The sequence below is a fragment of the Gallus gallus genome, chromosome 1 (genome assembly GCF_016699485.2).
Source record: "Gallus gallus isolate bGalGal1 chromosome 1, bGalGal1.mat.broiler.GRCg7b, whole genome shotgun sequence".
In the NCBI taxonomy this organism is placed as follows: domain Eukaryota; kingdom Metazoa; phylum Chordata; class Aves; order Galliformes; family Phasianidae; genus Gallus; species Gallus gallus.
In genome coordinates this window covers 59,594,315-59,614,454 of record NC_052532.1, presented here as the reverse complement: position 1 = coordinate 59,614,454, position 20,140 = coordinate 59,594,315, and the positions used below count along the sequence as shown (strand labels likewise).

The window sequence follows — 20,140 nt, the reverse complement described above, 5'->3', positions numbered from 1 at the left end:
AAGGCTTTCTCCATTGTCCGGGAACAGACTCATCGTCTAAGCACCGTTACTCGCTGCCAGCTCCTGCCTTAGACCATGCTCCCTCCAGACTGCTGGAGCTCATCCAGCTGACTCCGCCCGTCGTGGGGAGAAACACCACAGGCTCCAACTTCAGCACAGGAATGCTCGTTACTTCCAGTGCCTCAGCTGGATCTGGAGAGAGATGTTCCCACACGCTGTCAGCGCTTTACTCTGAATGCCGTTGCTTCCACTGGCTTTGCTGGATGCCGGTGAGCTGTCAGACAGCAAGGCCCTGGAGAACACCAGCCAGCACCACCCACTTCCAGAAAAGGAGCGGCTGTTACACAGCACAGTGCCCAGGACAGCAGCTATCCGCCACAATAAGCACTGCACCCTTCCCCTGCTCCGCTCCTCTTCCTAAATTAAACTCTACATTAGAAAACTTTGCATTAGAAGCATTAGAAAATGACTCGTTGCAAAGAAGTGTCGTCTCCCTTCCCTCCTCTAAAAAAGCAAGCTTTGAAGTCTCGTTCCAATAGGCAAATGAATGCACGGGCTCGTTCAAACGCTAAGCTTAATTAAGTGGACGGTTAAATAAACAAGAGTTCATTTTCTAAATAAGTCTAAATTTATTCATTACCCTAGTAAAAAAAGTTTGGATTACAAGTGTCTGAACAGTATAAAAGTACAAAACAGGTTCCATAGATTTCTAATACATTAATACAAAGTGCATGACTACATACAGTTCATTCTGCATTACTACCAGGAATGGAACAGGTGGGAGGGAGTGGGGGAAGCAGTTGGCAGTTGAAATCTAGCAATAAATAAATAAATACAGAAGAAGAGATGATCCGTATCAGAGCACAACCTATCATCAGTACTGCAGCCTCAGGTGTACAGAATTACTGATGCTGAAAACGAACTCCAATAAAGGCAGGTGTCTGCAAAAATAGCCAGTACTCTTGCTCAAGCCCTTATCAGACATGACCAACCTCGTTAGGCAGTTATACAGGTATCCACTCATTTGGTTGCAGATGAAAAGCAAGGCATATAGCTTTGTCTCCCCTTCAGAATCTCAGGGAGCTTAGAAAAGAAACAACACAATAAGAGAGCAATGAAAGCTATAAGATGTAAGGCTGTGATAAGTCAAAGCCTTCTTCTGATGTCCTCTCCTCAGAGGCTGGACTACTCAACAGAAGGGAGAAAGGAAAAAACAGCTTTGAGGATGGAGGCTCCTCTTAAATCCTGCATATCCTTTCCTACCTATATTTTCATTTGCTAACTATTCCCATTTCAGGAAGTGAGATTACACAAAAATCCAGTCCTAAGCCCTACCCACCAAAGTTTTATACGGATGACTCACACAACAAGGAAAGCTTGTAGCATCCATTGCAGAACATCCCAGAAAGAGTAAAAAGAAAAATCCCTTCCCTCCCCCCAAAGCAAACAAAGAAAGCATAATTCCCAAGTTACACAAATTAAACCTTCATAAAGGAACATGAATCAAAAGGGAACTAAAACTGCAGCACACTCCTCCAGGAAGCTGTTATCACCCTAAAGGCAAAGTGGAGTTTGAAGGTACATCGCACTGGTTTGCACACAAGTTCAGCTGGGAATCTGTGGAGGAAACAGCATCTTTAAATCACGTATGCAAACAGAGCTGCCTCTATTCAGCACAGCACCAATCCTAATAGAAGTCCAGTATTTACAAAAGCCTTGATCTGCTGGTGAGAAGCTGCGAGGCTCCAAAACAAGCACTGTAAATCCAAACCACAGGTTGGAATCAGATTGTGTCCCCAGACCTGAGCCTAACTTGCTTAGCAAGTGGCTTGGTCCTATGTCAAGCCTGAAACCAGCAAGAAGTCTTTTTTTGTGGTCACATTTTAGCTGCACTGGGCCAAGAGATATAGCAGTTATCTGGTTTTGGCCATCGTCTACACCTAACTTGGGCATTGGGTTGTTTTCTTGGTCCTCCTCTAATCACCGGTCAGTTTCTACACAAAGCCCAGAGGGTCTGCTGCTAGGTTAAAAACAACAACAAAAGAGTCCCCCATCCATTTCACTGTGTTCAGTTCTCAGGCAAGTCCTCCAGTCCTCCTCCTCCTCCCTTCTTAGCTGGGAAGGGAAGTGCTCCTACCCCTTCCCTAAGAGTATCTGTTGTTGGGAGGCTTTTTCAGATAGCTATCACTTACAGTAGAGATGTCTGCAGTCAACAGTCTGTCACATATCTGTCTTTCTTACAAAGTCAGTAGTATAGGGTGAGATCTCCACACCTTCAAAATATATATATTTATACAACCAGAGAGGTGACAACATTTATATGTATTAGTTCATCTCATACGTGTCAAAGAATGAAATATTTTCTTGGGGATTTAAGGGAGGTTACCAACCAACTTAAAAAAATAAAAACCCTTACATCCACCGCTTCTTTCAATACAGAAAGATGAACTACATACACTTTAATATACAAAACCCCATCCTCAAGTTCACTTGTGAAGGGAGTGGGAGGGAAAGATAAGAGGGACAACCTTGCAGCAGCATTCAGCTTCACTAAGTGTTCCATAGCATCTTAAATATTATGTACAGTCTTTCTGAAAGGATACAAACTAGCTTCAGAGTTTGTGGAATTGTAGCAGTAAAACCCAAAACAATTCTAGGGAATAGTCTTTTGGCAGCATAGCAGGTGTCCAATGTGAACAGAGTCACTTTTCTAGTATTTTTCCAGAGAATAGAGGATCTGTGTAACTGTCTGCAGCTCTCCAAGGAAGTCACCACTCCTCTTGGGTAGAGATTGCTGGAGATTGTGGTCCTTCTTGTTCTGGCTTCTCAGTGGCAGACTTTTTATTGCTACAGCAAGGTTTGAAGAGATGAGTGTCTATGAGGACTTCCCCAAAACGCCCTTTGTAAATAATTCCACAGCAGACTTTTTGCCTGAAAGAAATAGCAAGGAGAGATGCAGATAGTTTGTGACACTAATTCCTTGAGCCTCAACATTGTTTGGCTATGATAGGAGGGACAAGGCTGTCCAGAGAGAGAAGGCAAACCAACGTCTAAATCCACATCATCATTTTGGGGAAGGAAAAACAAAACACAAAAAGACCACCACTAACAACAAACACCAATCAAACAAATAACACCATACACAAAAAAACCTCATCCCTACACAAAACTAAGTCTCCCATTTTGCTTCCCAGGGAAATTTCAGACACGCAGCTATCTAGGCTAAGCTAACCTTGACAACAATGCATTTAAAAACGTTATTTGAGAGGAGGCAGCAAAGTCGCAGCAATTCCAGTACAGCAATTAGCTAAACAAGGGATTAGTGTGTCACAACACGTAATAAAACAAACCTATCAGCTCCAAGAAAGCCTTCTGCTTTTCCTCTCAATCTTTTTTTTAAATGACCACCATCACAGGTCAACTAAATGTAATGCTATGTTTTGCTGCCAAGCTAAGAGTAACCTATGTACATGGCAACATGTCACATCTACAGAGCACAGTTTCAAGTCAGTGACACTCGGAATATTGCTCATTACTCCCCAAAATGTAACAACATCTCTCCACATAGCACGTTAGTGTTTAGGAACTGGAGGGAGATAGGGGAAAAAGCCTTGAACACACAGTGTTCCTTTCCAGTAAGGCAGACGCTGTAGAATACTTAGTGACTTAAATGATATCTGTAACACAAGTTCAGCAGCAGCAGTATCCTGGAAGCTCCTGAGGAAGCAGCCTTGATCACTGAATACGAAACAAACCGCTGTCTGTACCGAGTCCACCTTCTGTTTCATTTTACCTTTTCCAATACGTGAGATCTAGAAAGGAAAAAACCGGTGTTCTGCTGGACCCAGCACTCATCTCTGTGTCAGAGCCCTCGTCAGACTGGTTGCTGTAGCAGGGAGATTGAGCTGGGGAGGCACTTGAAGTGGTGCTGTGGGCATCAGAGTCTGCAACGTGTGGGGGAAGAAAAAAATGCAAGAATTAGGACATGCAGCAACTCATCCTTTTCCTCACTTCAAAAGGTCACATGCAGATGGGAGCCAGAGGGAAAGACTTTTGTAGTTAACAAGAGAAGCCTAATAGTAACCCATTTTTCACACTTGCCCCTGCCTACTTCAAAAGATCCTTGAAAGAACATCTGTCATCATCTGGGAGACTGGAGTGGGTCCCTGCGTGTGAAGGACTGCAAAGAGGTTCAGGGTCAGAGTCCCTAGCTCTCAAATGCAGCCTGCACAGCATGCTACGCTTTAGACATGATCCTGGTTCCTCTCTGTAATAGCTGAAACAGTGTTGAAGTTGGTCAGGATCTTTGCTTCAGATACAGCCCTTCATTGCACATCTCCTTTCTTACTCATTAATTTAAAATCCCGCAAAGCTCTTCTGATTAGTGCAATGGATTAGGTAGCATAAAGCTCTAGTTGGGGCAAAACTGTGAGCGATCAACTTCAGGTATGCAGATGCACACGTGAATAGCAATACTGCTAGCTTCCTTTTTAACTGGCTCTACCACCTACAGTAACACAATTAATAAGAATTAACTGTTGCGTGTTGGATGAGCAGATGAAAGCTCCTTGAGTCAAGGCCTTCACTTGTTCCTCTGAGAGCACTTCCTTCAGGTCAGGTAGAATGATGGAAAACAGAGAAGATCAAGACAACAACAGTTAAGAAGCTGAAATGTTTGCTTTAGAGGAAAAATCCTTGATTGCTGACATATTTAGAGCATTACTGACAGATGGCTTTGTGGGAAAGATATGAATCCATATCTATTTGAGAGTCTAAATGCTAGTGGAAAGAAATCACTGATACTGGCAGGAGGTGCAAGGAAACTGTACAGAGGAACACAGCAGGAACTTACAGAGTGTGTGTATGCTGGGGGGGAGAACATAGACTAAATAGAAAGCCTAGGTTGAAAACATATGGAAGGAAAAGATTGACAGTGGTATCAGCAGAGCAGCCTTTCTTGAGAAGAGAGTGCTGAAAACTATCAGAGCATGCTAATGAGAACAGGGGGAAATCTCTTTCTACTTCGTTGAGAGCCTTGCCCAATAAGTTCTTCCAAGAGATATATCTCACACTTAAATGACATAAGCTGCAACTGCCTACCCCTTCCAGCCCTGCTTCTAACCTCTCCTTGTCACTTCTCCACCTGACAAAACCAACCCCCTTCAGACACTCATCCTGCACACAGTCTCCCCCTTCACTCCACCCCCTCCCCAGCCACACTGAGAACACAAGAACAAGAGGTTACAGGAACAGAGAACACAACTGAATCCAGGAGGTGACTCAGCATGGTCAGTTAGCAGGAAGTTATTTTAGGGGAAGCCAAAGTTTATAATCAGAATCTGTCTGGATCTACTTACTATGCCGCTTGAATTCTTTTTGCAGCTTGCTGATTTGATTGCTCTTTATTCTGCTTCCAGAGAGAGTTTTCATTTTCTTTGGTTTCAGTGTTGTTTTCAGACTGGGTCCGGCCCTGGCATCTACCACCTGCAACACAGAAAATGCACACACAGTGATCCTGAATTATGCCCAGATACTGCCTTTGTCAAGATGTCTGCACTGATTTAGCTGAAGGTGCTCATAGAATCATTAAGGTTGGAAAAGACCTCTAAGATCATCCGGTCCAACACCAGCCCATCCCCACAGACCACATCTCAGTGCCACATCCACACAGTTACTGAAACCTCCAGGAACGGTGACTCCACCACCTCCATGGGCAGCCTGCGCCACTGCAGCACCACTCCTTATAAGAAATCCTTCCTAATATCCAACCTAAACCTCCCCTGGCACAACTTAAAGCCATTCCTCTTGTCCCAGGGCTGAAACCTGGGAGAAGAGACCAACCCCACCTCACTACAACCTCCTTCCAGGGTGTTGTAGAGATGCTCAAAGACAGCCTAGTTAAACCAAAGCAGTTGTGTACTCTGCTAGTAACCATCATAGTTCTGGATCCTGTTCTCACCAAGGCTTCCTTTATAAATATTATTACATACACAAAGAATCCTGATCATGTTACCAGCCCTAGGCCCAAACTAAATTAGGCAGATCAAAACAGAACATATGAGCAGGAATAGCTGCAAGGTATTAGTCTTTAATTATCTGATTAAACCACATTGATTTGTGTGCTGCTTGGAGTATGTCACCTTGCTTGTTCAAGCTATTAAAAAAAGTGACCAGTTTTGGACAGAGGCCAAATCTGTAACGCTTTGAATGTCATAAAGAGACTCCTGGACAAAGTTATGAACTGTGAGAGCAAGGAAATACAAGGTAGCTTAGCCTGCGACTCCATCCATGGCTTGCACAATCACAATTTGCACGTAAGTCCAACAAAGACAAGAAATATTCCAGGCAAGTTTTAGAAACACCGGGGTTAGGGAGGGAAAGCACATGAGAAATAGCAAACCCTAAACTCTTTGCAGTGCCTCCCCTCTGACGTAGGATGGACTGAAGTAGAAGACAAGTTAGCTTGGGGGCAGGGAAGAAATAAGATAAATCAACTAACGTGATTCCAGTTTTTTTTGGATCCTGCTGGCAATTTTTTCCATCTTTTCACCAAAAGGACACAGGCATTACAAATGTCTCCTGAGCGGGCCTCGTGGAGCCTGGTAAAAATGAAAAGCAAGAAATCACTTTATAACAATTAATAAAAACAATCATGCAATAACAGCGTCAGTAGCACACGGGAAAGGGTTCTCAAGTGCTGATTTTCAGGCATGACAATTGATCTGGGGTGCTCCCATCAGTGCCATTTGAAGACCAGGTCTCACTTTCAGAAAAACATTATTCCACATAGAAATAAAAGGCACTGTAATTTGCTGCCAGAAGGAGGCTAAAAAAAACCCCAGCCCCATTACCTTCTGTTGTTTATGTTTTGTTTGCCTTCTTTTCTTTTAAACCACAGCTTCAGTGATTGGATTGATTTGATTGGAGAGGGAATAATCCAATTCCTTGAGTGTAAGCAGCAAACAAAACTCTGAGATCTGACAAAAGCTTTTTCAGCTCTTGGCTTTCTCACAGAGTTTCAAGGATGAGTAACAAATACCATCCAACACACAGCTGCATACGTGCAGGATAGAGTTTCAGAAACAGCAGTCAGTGGAATGACAGCAATACTTGCTTCCTTATAACGAGCTTTCTTCAGAAATCATTTCTACAGCTAATCCACACTAGAGGAATCCACACTAAAGGGGGACACAGAGTCAGGTTTTCCAGCTGTTTAAATGAGAGGACTTTGAAGCATGTATAGATGGATGGGGCAAGCTCAGATAAGCCCTTATTTGTTCAGAGTTAAGGCTGCATTTTTCACCTTGGCAAACATATTTCAGATAGCGCAAGACCAAAAGCTCCGGTATTCTGCAAGCTTCTTTACTGCTGTTTATATATATATAAAAAAAAGCAATGGGCCTTCACAGTCTTCCCACTGCCAAGGACAGCAGGCAAGAATTACGAGAGCAAGAACTGTCAGCATCAGATTTATGAACAAAAAGCCACGGTCAATACAAAGTACCATAAAACCATACATGAAAAGCGTGTTTCTAGAAAGGGGGGTGGGGGAGAAGAAGGAAAGGGGACAAGGTAAAGGCTCGCAAAGACTGAAAAGATTTGCACACGTGAAGTTAAATGCTGGAGACAAGTAGTACTGATAAAACACATACAGTTTTTAACAGTGCATATAAGTTCAACTGTGGCCCAAGAGTTTGATGAGTCAAATCCAATGAGACTGAAAGGAAAAAAGCTGAAGATAACGACGAAGTGTTTTTTTCCTGGGAAAATAATTTTGAGGAAAACTACAACAGCAGAAGCTGTTTATTTTGAAATTTTAGTGAGGTAATCAGGAGGATTTGCCTCGCTGACAACTCAATGACACGTATTTAGACAGAACTGTAAAGTTCCAAAAAGTTAAAAGGCCACAGCAGCTGGTACAAGAAATCACTGCTATTTCCTTTTTGTTACTGATGCTTCCAAAACAACATTAGGTACAGCTCCGATTAATGGGAAAGTTGATTAATTCTCACTCTTCATCAGAATGGTTTCCAACGAGAAATTTCAATAAGCCTTATCAGAACAGCAGCACCAATAGCCAAAACAAGGTACAAGCTTTATCTAATGTCCTCGAACCTCCAGAATAACCAAAAGCCTCCACAGATCCGTGCCGCCTTCCACCTTGGGCAAGGATTTACACCTCTAAGGATCACGACCAAGTCACTGCACATGCTGTGAGGGTGAGAAGGAACTGGCCAGAGCCTTCAATGCTGTCATCTGCTGCAGCTCACACGAGCAGCCACAGCGGGCTGATAACCCAGCAACGCCACACGCAGCAGCAGAGGGACCAGTCCCACAGTGAGACAGTCACAAGGAGGCTGAGGGTTTCCCCCTCCCCCTACCCAAGCCAACCTCAACTGACAGCGCATCAGGTGTGCGCCTCAGAGATCAACACAGAGTGGTGCAGAGCTGGCTGAAGGAAGTCTTACCCAAAACAGTTCTGGAAATCCTTTTCGTAGCGTTTACTGTCAGTAAAACGAGAGCTGGAAGACTTGGCTCTGCAAATACAGCAGCCCTCTATACTCCGGTACATCTTCGGTTTGTGAAAGCCAAACATCTTTTCGTCCCAGCTGTAGCCTGCTGAAACAAACAGGAACTGGTGTTACTTATCACTTTTTTGATACTGAAAGAAAAACCTGCGTGATTCACTGGGTAAACCAACACTGTAATTCAGGACAGATAAGAGTACTGGCCTAATCTATTTTGTATTGCTTCCGAAGAGCAGATGCACCTAATCTACACTTTATTATCTTACAGAAGAGCGAACAACAGCTGGAATATCAAGCAATACCCATTGCAACAAGCTTACCGGCTGCACAGTTCTCCAAGCACACACCTACAGCAGCAGCATAACCCAGAGGTGCAGATGCGGCACAGGAGGGCCGTACGCGTTCCAGCAGCCAAGAGGGCTGCAGGACAAGCCATGCCAACCCGCCCCAGCCGCGGGTCACAGCAACCAGGCTGTCGTCATCAGCCACCCTCGCTGCAAACCCGCCGTGCTGAAAGGGAGTAGGAGTCACTTCAAACGAGCTGCAGCCATACCTGCAGGCTGTGGGGCAGACATACCTGAAAAGCCGCTCTAAGAGCGGCAGGGTGGGGCCCCCCCAGCCCTCAGTGGAGCACAGCACTGGGGAGCTCTTCCTGACAGCCAGGCCCAGACAAGCAGCCTCCACAGCAGCAAAAGCTCTTACCTACACACACTTCCATGAAGGGCACCCCACTGCCCAGGCTCAGAAAGGTCTCCCCGCGTCCAGCCCACAGCGCTCACCAGCGCATCATGCCTTCAAGACCAGCCTGAAAGGCTGCCAGAGGGCACACAGGTCCCACAGAGCACCAAATGAAGGAGCTTTCCTGGTGTGGGGCCAGGACGCGCACAAAGGCCTTGCTGGCCGCATGGGCTGCACAGAGTCCATGTCATGGCCACACAGGGACTGCTCCAAGGGCTCTGTCTGAACAGACCGTGGCATGCCCAGCCAACCCCGTGCTGTAGCAAGGCCTCTGACACTTGTCATCCATCACATGCAAACTGCTCAGAGGGGACAGCCCACCAGTGACAGGAAGCTCCCCGAGAACAGGCTTCCACTGCTGAGAACTTCTGCTTTTAAGAACTGAAAGGAGACAGAGCCATGCAAATAACACAGCTTTCTCCCTTCCTCTAACAAAACGGTCAAGTCTTGTAGAAGCTAACAACAAAAACCAACTTCTCCCCACCACATCTATTGAGAGGTCGGATGGCTCAAGAAGGGCTTTCTGGAGAGTATCTCTACCACATGTGGGAGAACCCGGTCAATGGGAACTCCCAGCAGCCTCGCAGGCCCAGGGAGTGCCATGCCCCAGTAAACCCAGCTTCGTCACTGGGGAATGCTGGTGGCACATGGCCTGCCCCCAAATCTTCACTCACAGCAGGGCAAGGGGAAGACTTGCATGCTTCCAGAAAACACCACCACCTAGCATCATGCTTACCTTACTGACAGACAGGCGCTACGCGTAGGGATAAATACCCCGTGCATTTTTGCAGGATCACAGCAAGTCAGCGAATCAACCACCCGGACCTGAACATGGTCCTCCACATGGACTAACTCCAGCAATATCTCCAACCCCACGGGGGAAGATGAGGACATACAGGCACTGCAAGACAAATGCCCAAGACTCCCAGGCAGCAAAGGACAGTAGAAATTTGAAGCAAAAAGCACTGGTTGTGCCCAAACCCCTCACAGAGGGAAGGGAAGGGACATGCACAAGCTGAATAATGAGAAGGATGGAGGAGATGTTCGGGATGTTCTCCCTTTCAACCTAGATTAGCACACGGCTGTTGTGCATACATTTGAAGCACCGCACTCCTCTGTGCATGTCTGCAGCACAAGCTCACCTCAAGCCACGTCCTCCCAAGGATGACTACTGCACATAGCCAGCAGCATCACCCCAAATGCTTCCTGTGAGACTCTCTACTCCCTCTATTAGCACAGCACTGGCCAGGAGATCGAATTCGTATCCCTGGACTGTCAAGACAAATAAACAAAGGAGTGTCTAGGCAGACACTTAAGAGTTTGTGGTTAAGATTTTGTTTCTCAGCACGCAGCATAGCCCTTCACACAGATGCCTCTCAAGTATACCACGTTTAACAAGCCTCTCGAGATCCAACAGCACAGCACCTTCCTTGGGGAATTTCTAGCTACTAAACAGTGACTTCAGATTACGTGACTACCTTGATCTGTGATCTGCTGCTTTTCTTTAGACAGACAAGAGATAACTGCAGACAAAAGGTTCACGAGAGCTACAAAACTTAAGCAGCAAGAGCATCTTGATTGTTACAGGGCAAGACACAGAACTGACCTCAGCTATTTGACTCATTTTCTAACCCAGTTTCTTCCAGAAATCCAGACACTGATGAGATGGTCTCTGCCACTAGCTGGTATTTCTATCACAGTAGAATAAGATGCGTGTTTTACAATTAATGTTCTGGCAAAGGCTGGCATCGGACACATCTATTCTGAAAATATTTGGTTTTGCATCACTGCTGCCATTCTCGCAGGAGCAGCCTTTCAATACAGTCTTTCAATAGAAGGGAAACTAGTGCCATCTGTTTCCCACTTGATGAATGGGCAGTAACGGTATTACCATATATCATGCCTGAATGGGGAAAAGCTAGTAGCAAAACCACAAGTAGAACACATTTCTCTGACAAGTACAGTTGTAAATGGAAGGCGTCAGTCCAGTTCCCCATTTAATCCTCACCAGTGGCCATTTGACCATTATGCACTAAATATTCTGACAGCTGCACAGCTCAACAGCTACTGCAGACTGCATTTAAGTCTACAAGTACTTACCAACACTGCTAACCTTAAGTTGAGATGGGATACTTTCATTCTAAACCATAATAGTCTGTCTAGTGCTGGAGTTGGCATTAGTTCTCTATAGTCTTAGGTGTAGTTAGGACACGCGACTGGGCCATTTAAAAGGTTTAACTGGAAGCTTTGCAATGTAGATAGATCTCAAATGAGAAGCAGGGAGTTGCATTTTCCAGTTGGTGTCACACAGGCTAGCTTTCCTACTACTGTAATGCCTGAATCTCAGCTGTGGAAGCTTAACCACGTGAAATTTGGCACAGATAGAAAGAAGCTAGGTGGGAAAGCAGCGCCATAGAAGTTAGAAGTATCACACAGGATAGTTTTGCCAAATTAAAACAAGGTGTTTTAAATATATGAAACCTTTTAAATTAGCAGCTGCACAGGAATGAAAGGGACCACTCAGCAGCAAAAAAAAACCAAAACCAACCAAACACAGAAACCCAAAAACAGAAAACCTAGTGGGGCACATCTATCAGTCTGCAGAACGGGAGATGAACGCTGCTCCCTCACCTCACAGAGAAAGTGATCCTCATCCCCGCTCCTCCTGCAAACACAGGAGCTGCTGTCCCGTATTAGCAACCCAAACGGAAGGAACACGTTCCCCGTACCTCTGCCCTGACGTTGCAGGAACAGCAGAAAGCTCAGAGCAGAGCAGAGAGCAGCAGAGTAGGCGGGGAAGAAAAAACACACCCTGCTTATTACGTTTGTGAAAGGCTGGTACAAAGCAGCGTGCATCCTATGAGTGTGAGAATTCTTTCATGCTTTTGTTGCCTGTCAGGACTAGAAATTGGGACTCAGTTTTCTTTGCAAAATTCAATGCGACGATCTAAATTAAAAGGCATTGCTTCAGATGCTCGTTAAGGTTTCAAGTCAAGGAAGAACTTCTGAACTTTTCAGATTAACAAAAGCTGAGCTGCTTTCATTTGCCCTCCCAGATTCCTCCACATTCTTCTTGATCACCCGAGAAGAATGAGAAATCTGTAATAACAGAGAGGAAGGAATTCCTAGAAGGCAGGCACGTCTCCCTTTGTAACACAATTATCAGGCCACTCAGAAGGAACACGCTCACCTGCTTCTCACGGAGCTGAAAGAAAACACTCACCCACGTTACAGAAGAGCCAAGGGACGCCAGTCTGACTGCTCCACACCTCTCTCTTCTCCCGTCTCCTCGCTCTGGTCTGGATCATTCACTCTCTGTGCAACCCAAAGCTCCCAGCACCTTGAAATACAGAAAGGCTACACATACTCTGGCTTCTGTGTTGGCAAGTGCATACACCCAGGCACATGTACACACACGAGTAACACTTCCAGAGCAGCACGGGGTGCCAGAAGTGGAAGGGCCTGCCTAGCTAATAACTCCTAGGCCTGTCTCTCTCCTGAATCTCTGTATCTCTCCTGTATCTCTGCTGGAAATCAGCTGTAGGACGGAAGAGCAGAGGAGCAGAACTGTACCACAGACTCAATGCAAACATACCTCCCTGTTTACGTGGTCTAAAAAGAAACTTAGGAATAGAAGTTATAAATCGGACCACAGAAAAATCACATTTACAGAAATCTGTTATTTAGAAACACTGACATCTGTCCTTACAGCTCAAACCAGAGCGACAGATTTCCAGCAACCAGAACCCTAGAATTTCACATACTGTACTGTTTGTGCCCCCTATATCCTCATATTTTCCCTCTCTGCTTCCCTTCCTCTCTCTGGCCAAAACTTTACTGGAAGCGAAGCGGCGTTCGCCCACTGCTACAATCCAGGCACACCAGGACGAAGCAGCACCCTGCAGAGCTCTAACTTGATAAGCTCAGCTAAATCAGTGAGGCAGCTCTTACAGCCGTCCTGTCTGCAGCTACCGTCGTGCAGCAGTGAGACCTCAGCATAACAGACGCAACTGGCAGAGACTCCCACGCCGCACTGAAATTAAACCAGACATCGCTTTTCCTTGTTTAAGACTCCCACAGTACTCAAGCTAGGTCACAGCCACCCTGACTGAAACTGTCGGTAGCCAAGCTGCAGAGGAGCCCGCTGACCTGCTGATCTGCTATGGGAAACGCAAACCTGATCCATTTACACAAAGAAAAAGAGTGAAAGGCTGAGGGATTGGGCGTTCCTGCACACTGCTGTGCGGTTACCGCTCCAGAAGGGATAGGCCAAAGCATGAAAACAGTAATCAGTAAGATCTGCATAAGGAGAAAAGAAAACCCAAACCTGTCCCACCTGCAGACATTCCATTTCCAAAGAGGACTTCCCCCCCCCGAAACTCCTATTGCAAAACTAAAACCACGCTCAGCCTAAGCAGGAGCCCCGCGAGGAAAGCCTGAGCTGCTCCATGAGTTCTGTCTCTGATGCTTATCCGGGTGCAGTGCAGCTGTTAGGCGCTGCCAGCAACCACCTGCTGCTGGAAGAGCATCACGGACGCTCGGATCACAAGACACTAAGCAGGTTTTATTCTCTTGAGAGGTTAACGCGTCTGATGAGGACTGCAACAGAAATAGGAGAGGTGAAGTGACTTCACTAAGACGCTTCCATGTCTTTAAGCGGTACCAGCAGTCATTTCACACAGACTTTGGACGGAGCACACGCTACAGAAACTCACAAGCTCACGAAATGGAGTCCCAGCCCTACGTTCTGCTGAGCCACCGCTCCCAGCCCGGGCCGAGGGGCTGCTTCCTTCTGGACCGTCCCATAGGGGCAGCTCCAGGACACAGCGGGCTCAGAAGCGGAGCTGCACGCACGGCTCGCCCCGAGGATTTAAGAGAAGCTGCGTCGAGAATCAGAGCAAAGCACTTCAGTGACACGGTTGCTCTGCACAAGTAAAGCAAACCGTCGCAGCTCTAACGCTGTTTAATGTAGCCGGGGCGAACGCTCCAGCACTCTTAACGTCTTCCTCAGCAGCGAGCGGTGCTTTCTTCTGACAGGGAGAGCTGCACACGGCCACGAGCTCCCAGAGATCCCCCCCGGCTGGGAGAGGGGCAGGGAGGAACTTTTCCCACGGGCCGAGGAGCTCACCGCCCGCTTCCTGCAGGAGCGCGGCGCCGCAAGCCCAGAGGCGCGTCTGAATCCCTCACGGCTGCAGCTCACCGCGCAGCCCGGAACGCTCGGCTGCCCCCAAGGACTCGCCGGCACAAAGCCGTCCGGCGCGGCGCCCGCTCCGGGGCTCGCGTCATCTCTTCAGTTTTAAGAAAATCGCGGACCACACAGCGAGCCGGCCCCGCCGACAAGGGGCTTTCCGCAGCACGTGCGCCGTGCGGGGCTGACAGCCCCACCTCGGGCGCCGAGCACGTGGCGTCCGCGCCCGAGCGCACGGCTCAGCCTCCGCCGCGGCGGCGGCCGTGCGCGGCACCCCCGCCGGCCCGACACGCGCGCGCCGCGGGCGCTCGGCGCGGCACCGCCCGGCTTCTCTCGGGGGTCGCGGAAGCGGGCGCGCAACGCCGGCCCGGGGCGCCGCGGAGAGCCCTTTAAATCCCGCGGCCGCACGCGCTCGCGCGAGGATGAGAGCGGAGCCGGGTCGGAACGCGGAGAGGACGAAGGAGCCGACGGCGCCGAAGCCCGGCAGCGGGCTCGGGGCCGCTTTCCGCCTCGCACCGCGTGGCACCGCGCGGGGCAGCGCCGCGCTCCGGCCGCGAACAAAGGCCCCCCCCCGGGCGGGCCGCCGACCGACCTACTTTCCGCCGCCCGGGGCCGGGAGGGGCGGCCCCCGACCGGCGGGACCCGCGCGCGAGGAGCACGCGGCGCAAAGCGTCGGGCAGCGGCCGCCCCCCGGCCGGGCGGCTCGCGGCGCCCCCTCCCCACCCCCGGGCGGTGCGCGCGGGTTCCTCATGGCTCGGCCCTGACGTAATTCAAACATGGCAACAGTTGCGCTTCAAAGCGCGGCGCGGGGCTCCGGGGCCGCGGGCGCGGCGGGCGGGGGGGCGGCGGCGCCGCGCGGAGCGGCCGAAGTTTCGCCTCTCCCCCGAAGTCCTTCCCGACCCCCGCGGGCCGCTCCCCGCGCTCCGAGCCCCGAGCCCCGGCCCGCCGGCGGCACACGGCGGCCCTTTGTTTTCCCCCGGCCGGGCCGAGCCGAGCTGCGTGCCGCCGGGATTCCGCCCCCGCCCCGGCAGCGCGTGTCAGGGCCCCCGAGCCACAGGTGTGCGCGGCCGCACCTGCGCCGGGCAACGACAGGCGGCTCCGGGCTCGGCTCGCTGAGCGCAAACCACCGCCTGGCGGGGGAAAAAAAAAAGACTTAAAAAGAATTAAAACAGAGAGAGAGTGAGAAAGAAAAAAAAGATACTAACAGAAACTCCGGACGCGAAGTCTCCCGCCGCCTCCCGGCCGCACTTCTCTCCCCGCTCCCCCGGAGCGCTGAGAACTCACTCACCGCGCTCCCGCACACCAGCCCCGCACCGCGTGCCCTGTGCCGCGCTGTGTCCCGGCCGGCGCTCCCGCCGCCGCGCGCGCCCTCCCCTCTCGCTCTGCCGCCAGCCCGTGCGGCCGCTCTGGCGGCTCCCCCCCCTCGCGCTCCGCTCCGCCCCTCCGCTCGGCGCCCGCCGCTCTGCGCACGCGCCGTTCCCACGGCTCCATTCTCAACAATCGAGCCCTCTCGTTCGCGCGCCCCATTGTCCTTTTAAGGGAGAAAGGCGCGCGGGAAGCCTGGGACGAGGGAGGCGTCGCCCGTCGTGACGGCGGCGGTGACTTCACGCACGCACGCACGCACGCGGCCCGCTCCCCCAGCCCCGCCCCCAGCCCCGCGGCGGGCGGGGCCCGACACCTGCCTCCCTGCGGCGGGGGCGGGGCCTCGGCGGCGCTTCCCTCCCGCCCCCGGAGCGCGGCGCGGGAGCTGTGAGGTACCGCCTCCGCCGCCGCCTCCGCCGCCGTTCGCTCGCAAACGCCGGGCGATCGCGGGCCGTTTCCTCCCTCGGCGCTACGCAAACACGGCCGTTGGGGCGCATTCCTCACCGGTGTCCGGGCTCAGCCGCGAGATCGTTGGGTTTTTGTCGTGTAAATGACCGCCGTTTGCCTCCCTTTTGGAGACGCGGTTAATCCCGATCACTTCCAGCCTGCGGGACGCACCGTATCTATTGCCAGTTGTTCTCCCACAGTACGCGTGGATAATTGTTGCTGAGCTCAACTACTTTGGAGGAGCCCACCGGCGCTCTCGGCAACTTCGGTTTGTACGTCTGCTGCTGATCGCCTCTCTTCTTTTTCGGTCCACGGACTGATTCTCTCCGATTTTTAACAGCGTTTTCGTAGAATCAGAATCTCAGAATATCCTGAGTGGGAAGGAACCCACAAGGATAACCGAGCCCAACTCCCGGCTCCACGCAGCACCACCCAAACCCCCCTGTTTGAAAGCACCGTCCGCTGAATACACCGAGTTCCCGGTGCCCTCCTTGACTTGAACGGCCGCAGTGGAGAACACGGGCTGCTAACCCGCGATACTGAGAGCAGCTGAGGGCAGTCATCTGGGGAGGATTGGAGTTTCCGAGCGTTCTGCTGCTCCCACGTGGGGCTGGCCGGTCCTCCCTGGCCCTTGAAGAGGAAAACGGAAGTCTGAAGGCACAGAAGTCCAAAGAGCAAAATACCGTGCTTTAGCATGGTCCAAACCTTTCATTTCTGGCACATCTCCTGTTTCCTTGAAGATCAAATTATAGAATCTTCTGAGTTGGAAGGGACCCTTAAAGGCCATCTGGTCCAACCCCCCTGCAGCGAACAGGGACACCCGCAGGTAGATCAGGTGCTCAGAGCCCCGTCCAGCCTGACCCTGGGTGTCTCCAGGGATGAGGCATCCACCACCTCTCTGGGCAACCTGCTCCGGTGCCTCATCACCCTGACCGTAACAAACTTCTTCCTTACATCTAATCTAAATCTCCCCTCTTTTAGCTTGAAGCATTTACTGATGGCATTGTGGGACTGCTCTGTATCTTGAGAATGGAAATAATCATAACTTGGAAAGGAAACAAAAGTTACTGAGATAGCTAATAGACTTTCTTGGAGGTTTCTGTACCCCTGTCCCACGGCAAGCCCTGTAGCATCAGCAAGACTCTGTGCCTGACCACAGTGTGGGGAAGATGAGGAGTCAAAAATAGTACTGAACTCAGAGCAGGCCAAAAGAGTCTAATCTGGAAGGTGCAGCCATCTGAAACAGTGCATGCTGGTTTTGTTTTGGTTTGTTTTTTCTTTTTCCTCAAGTGTGCCAGCACTGCAGGTAAGGCCTCACCTGACAAGGCTCTTGGCTGTCCTGCTCTTGTGAAAAATGAAGCACCTCGATAAAGGAGGAATATGGGATTTCATAGGGATCACAGGTGACCTGGAATATGAGCTTCGGACCACAGGATTTGCTCTCATCCAGGAGAGCTCTCCACAACATTTACCTTTACGAGTGCACGTGGTCTCTGGAAAACGATCGGGGCTGCTGCATTCCAGTTAAACTTGTACCTTTCCTTGATAAGATCTTCATTATTTCATCCGGGAAGCTAAAACATGTCAATGATGTCATCATAAAGCTAACCGCAAGGGATTTTTAAATACAAAGCATCCATATGTTATGAATGCTGAGACACAAGCGCTAGCACAGGAAAAGTAGGGCATTTGTCAGCTCTGACATCTGATCCTATTGTGTTGTTCTTCAATATTAATGAATAAACAAACACAAATAGGCTTCTTGTCACGAGGTGAAGAGCAGCTGTCAAATCCAAACCCGGGCAGCTGTTCCCACTTTAAGATTTCACTTACTACAACTGAAGTCAGTTGAAATTTTGCTTTGTTGGCTTAAACACCTGGCCAGAGGCTTTTGAAATATTAGCAGGAATTCCTTCAGGAGAATCAAAGTGTTGCTTGACATACAATTTTAAGCAAGGCTTTGCCACGGAGTAACACTTAAGCAGAAGCTACCAATCACCCACAGATCAGCACCACGTGCGCCTGTTGTCCATACAAGTAACATCATATGCCTTTTTGGAAGGCATTAATTCTCGCAGAACTGGTAGTTTAAAGCGAATATATTTATAAAGCAAGAGAAGTATTTATGTTATGATCTAGGCCAAACGGCAGGTGGCTACAAATAAACAGGGACAGCGAAGTTTGATGATGCCGAAGATAGGTATGAGGTTCTGTTCGTGCCACCAGGGTGAAGTGCTCAGTACAGCACTGACGTTGTGAGAATCGATGACAGCAGGCCCCTAGACTGCCTCTCACCTAGGGACGAAGCAGAGCATTTGCACCTCGGCCTAAGCAATAAAGTCATCAGGGCTTAGCAGAGAATAATAGCCTTTCTGATGAGTTTTTAATTGACGTGCCAAATTCCTTAAGAGGAACATAATTCTCTTAAATTCTTCAGGGTTTACTCAAATTCTATAGCCAAAAAAAAAAAAAAAAAAAAAAAAAAGATCATTTTATATTACTGTCTAAAAACCTTTAGTGCCACTTCAAAAGACGCTTCTCATTTCTTTGCCGTGCTATTGCTTTCATCCCTATTAAAGCCAGTAAGACTATTCTACGAGGATTTATATTAAGGCGATTTGAAGACACCATTAAGAAGATCAGCCCTCTGCCTGCCAGGCTGTTTCCTGTCAAAAAAGTCATCTCCTCTTACGCTGTCGTTTGAGGCACTTGAAAAACTGGAGGCTAAATATCTGGAAACCCAAAAGAGGTCTGTCTTTCCCAGCGGTGTGGGGAGAAGCTTTGAATTTCGTATGGACAATTTTGGAGTAAGCTTTAGGGAAACGAAAGCTGTGAACCGATGCGGAGAATGCTGTGTAGGCCTGGTTTCAAGTGGAGTTTCAAGCTGCTGGAGTTCAAGGAGTGTTTGGACAACGTTCTCGGACACAGGGTTTGGATTTTGGGTGGTGCTGTGTGGGGCCAGGGGTTGGACTTGGAAGTCCTTGTGAGTCCTTTCCAACCGGGGATATTCTGTGATTCTATGATCCTCTTCCTGGAGCCCTTGAGCCTACAGGTCTGTTCCCATTGACATCTCTTTCTGACTACCAGAACCAGCAGACAGAACAAAGGTCCACAAGATTATTTTTCAGGAAAAAAATGAATTGGTTGTTTCCAGACCAAGGAGGAGCTAACTGAAGAATGAGACCAATGAAGCACACAAGCAACCCTAGGAAAGGAAACCTGGAGGAGCCACAGAAAATGTAGAGAAAACACACTTCTCTGTAGGCAGAGCTTTCCACTTGCCAAAGCAAGGCAGAGGATAGCGATACAAACCTCACTAAGCTCAATACAAGTGATTAGTCTCATGAGGGGCTAGCATCACACTGACCTTATTGCCAAGCTGCCAAAGACCTGCAGAGTACTTACAGTCACCTGGTGAGGAAGAAGGGCTGTGGGCAGCTGTGAATCTGGAGCCCCAATCACAAGCTTTGAAAAAGCAGCCAAGAACCAAATGGAAATCTACCACTGAGATCTCGAGGGAGGAGCTGGAGGCAAACGTTTTCGCAAGGGTGAGAGGGAATGAAGTTGGCTAACAAAGCCACCACATTACACAGATAACTTCAGATAGCTTAATTGGATTGAATCAGCTAATTGGACTGCAACAAATCAACCAAATTTGACGTCTGACATACTCAAAAATCCACGCCAAGGGCAGATAGAGCAATAGGGCAGGCAGGGGGAAAGCAGCACTGAAGGTGGGGAAAGTGGGAAGGCTGAAGGAGCCACTCAGCTCCTCAGGACAGGCATTCTGTTCAGAAAATGGAAAGATAAGAAAAGGTGAGAGACTTCCCAAGAGAAAGTGTTCGCTCACAAACCTATGTAGATAAGGGGAGGACAG

General features: G+C 49.1%; 1 protein-coding gene across 17 annotated transcripts; it reads right to left on the bottom strand.

The window, feature by feature from the left end:
* Nucleotides 1-609: 609 nt before the first annotated feature.
* On the bottom strand, nucleotides 610-16,902 carry FAM60A (family with sequence similarity 60 member A). Of its 17 annotated transcripts, none has more exons than XM_040697049.2 (7): nucleotides 15,660-15,841; nucleotides 12,490-12,606; nucleotides 8,469-8,619; nucleotides 6,500-6,599; nucleotides 5,358-5,484; nucleotides 3,794-3,944; nucleotides 610-2,931 (listed from the first exon to the last, which is right to left on the bottom strand). In XM_040697049.2, exons 2-7 carry the CDS (start codon nucleotides 12,572-12,574, stop codon nucleotides 2,769-2,771), a joined length of 777 nt encoding a protein of 258 aa, XP_040552983.1. In that variant the 5' UTR covers nucleotides 12,575-12,606; nucleotides 15,660-15,841; the 3' UTR covers nucleotides 610-2,768. The 17 variants fall into 17 exon arrangements, with proteins under 17 accessions (XP_040552983.1, XP_040552987.1, XP_046795137.1 ...); XM_040697053.2 differs by having other exon boundaries at nucleotides 8,469-8,616; XM_046939181.1 differs by having other exon boundaries at nucleotides 15,743-15,841.
* Nucleotides 16,903-20,140: the final 3,238 nt, after the last annotated feature.

Bases quoted from the DNA above. Each gene is read 5' to 3' on its own strand.
- FAM60A (XM_040697049.2), bottom strand. From the start codon at position 12,574: ATGATCCAGACCAGAGCGAGGAGACGGGAGAAGAGAGAGGTGTGGAGC. The intron at 8,620-12,489 runs GTGAGTGTTTTC...TGTTTGTTTCAG, and splicing joins TTGGCTCTTCTGTAACGTGG to CAGGCTACAGCTGGGACGAA. The intron at 3,945-5,357 runs GTAAGTAGATCC...CACACGTTGCAG, and splicing joins AAAAGAATTCAAGCGGCATA to ACTCTGATGCCCACAGCACC.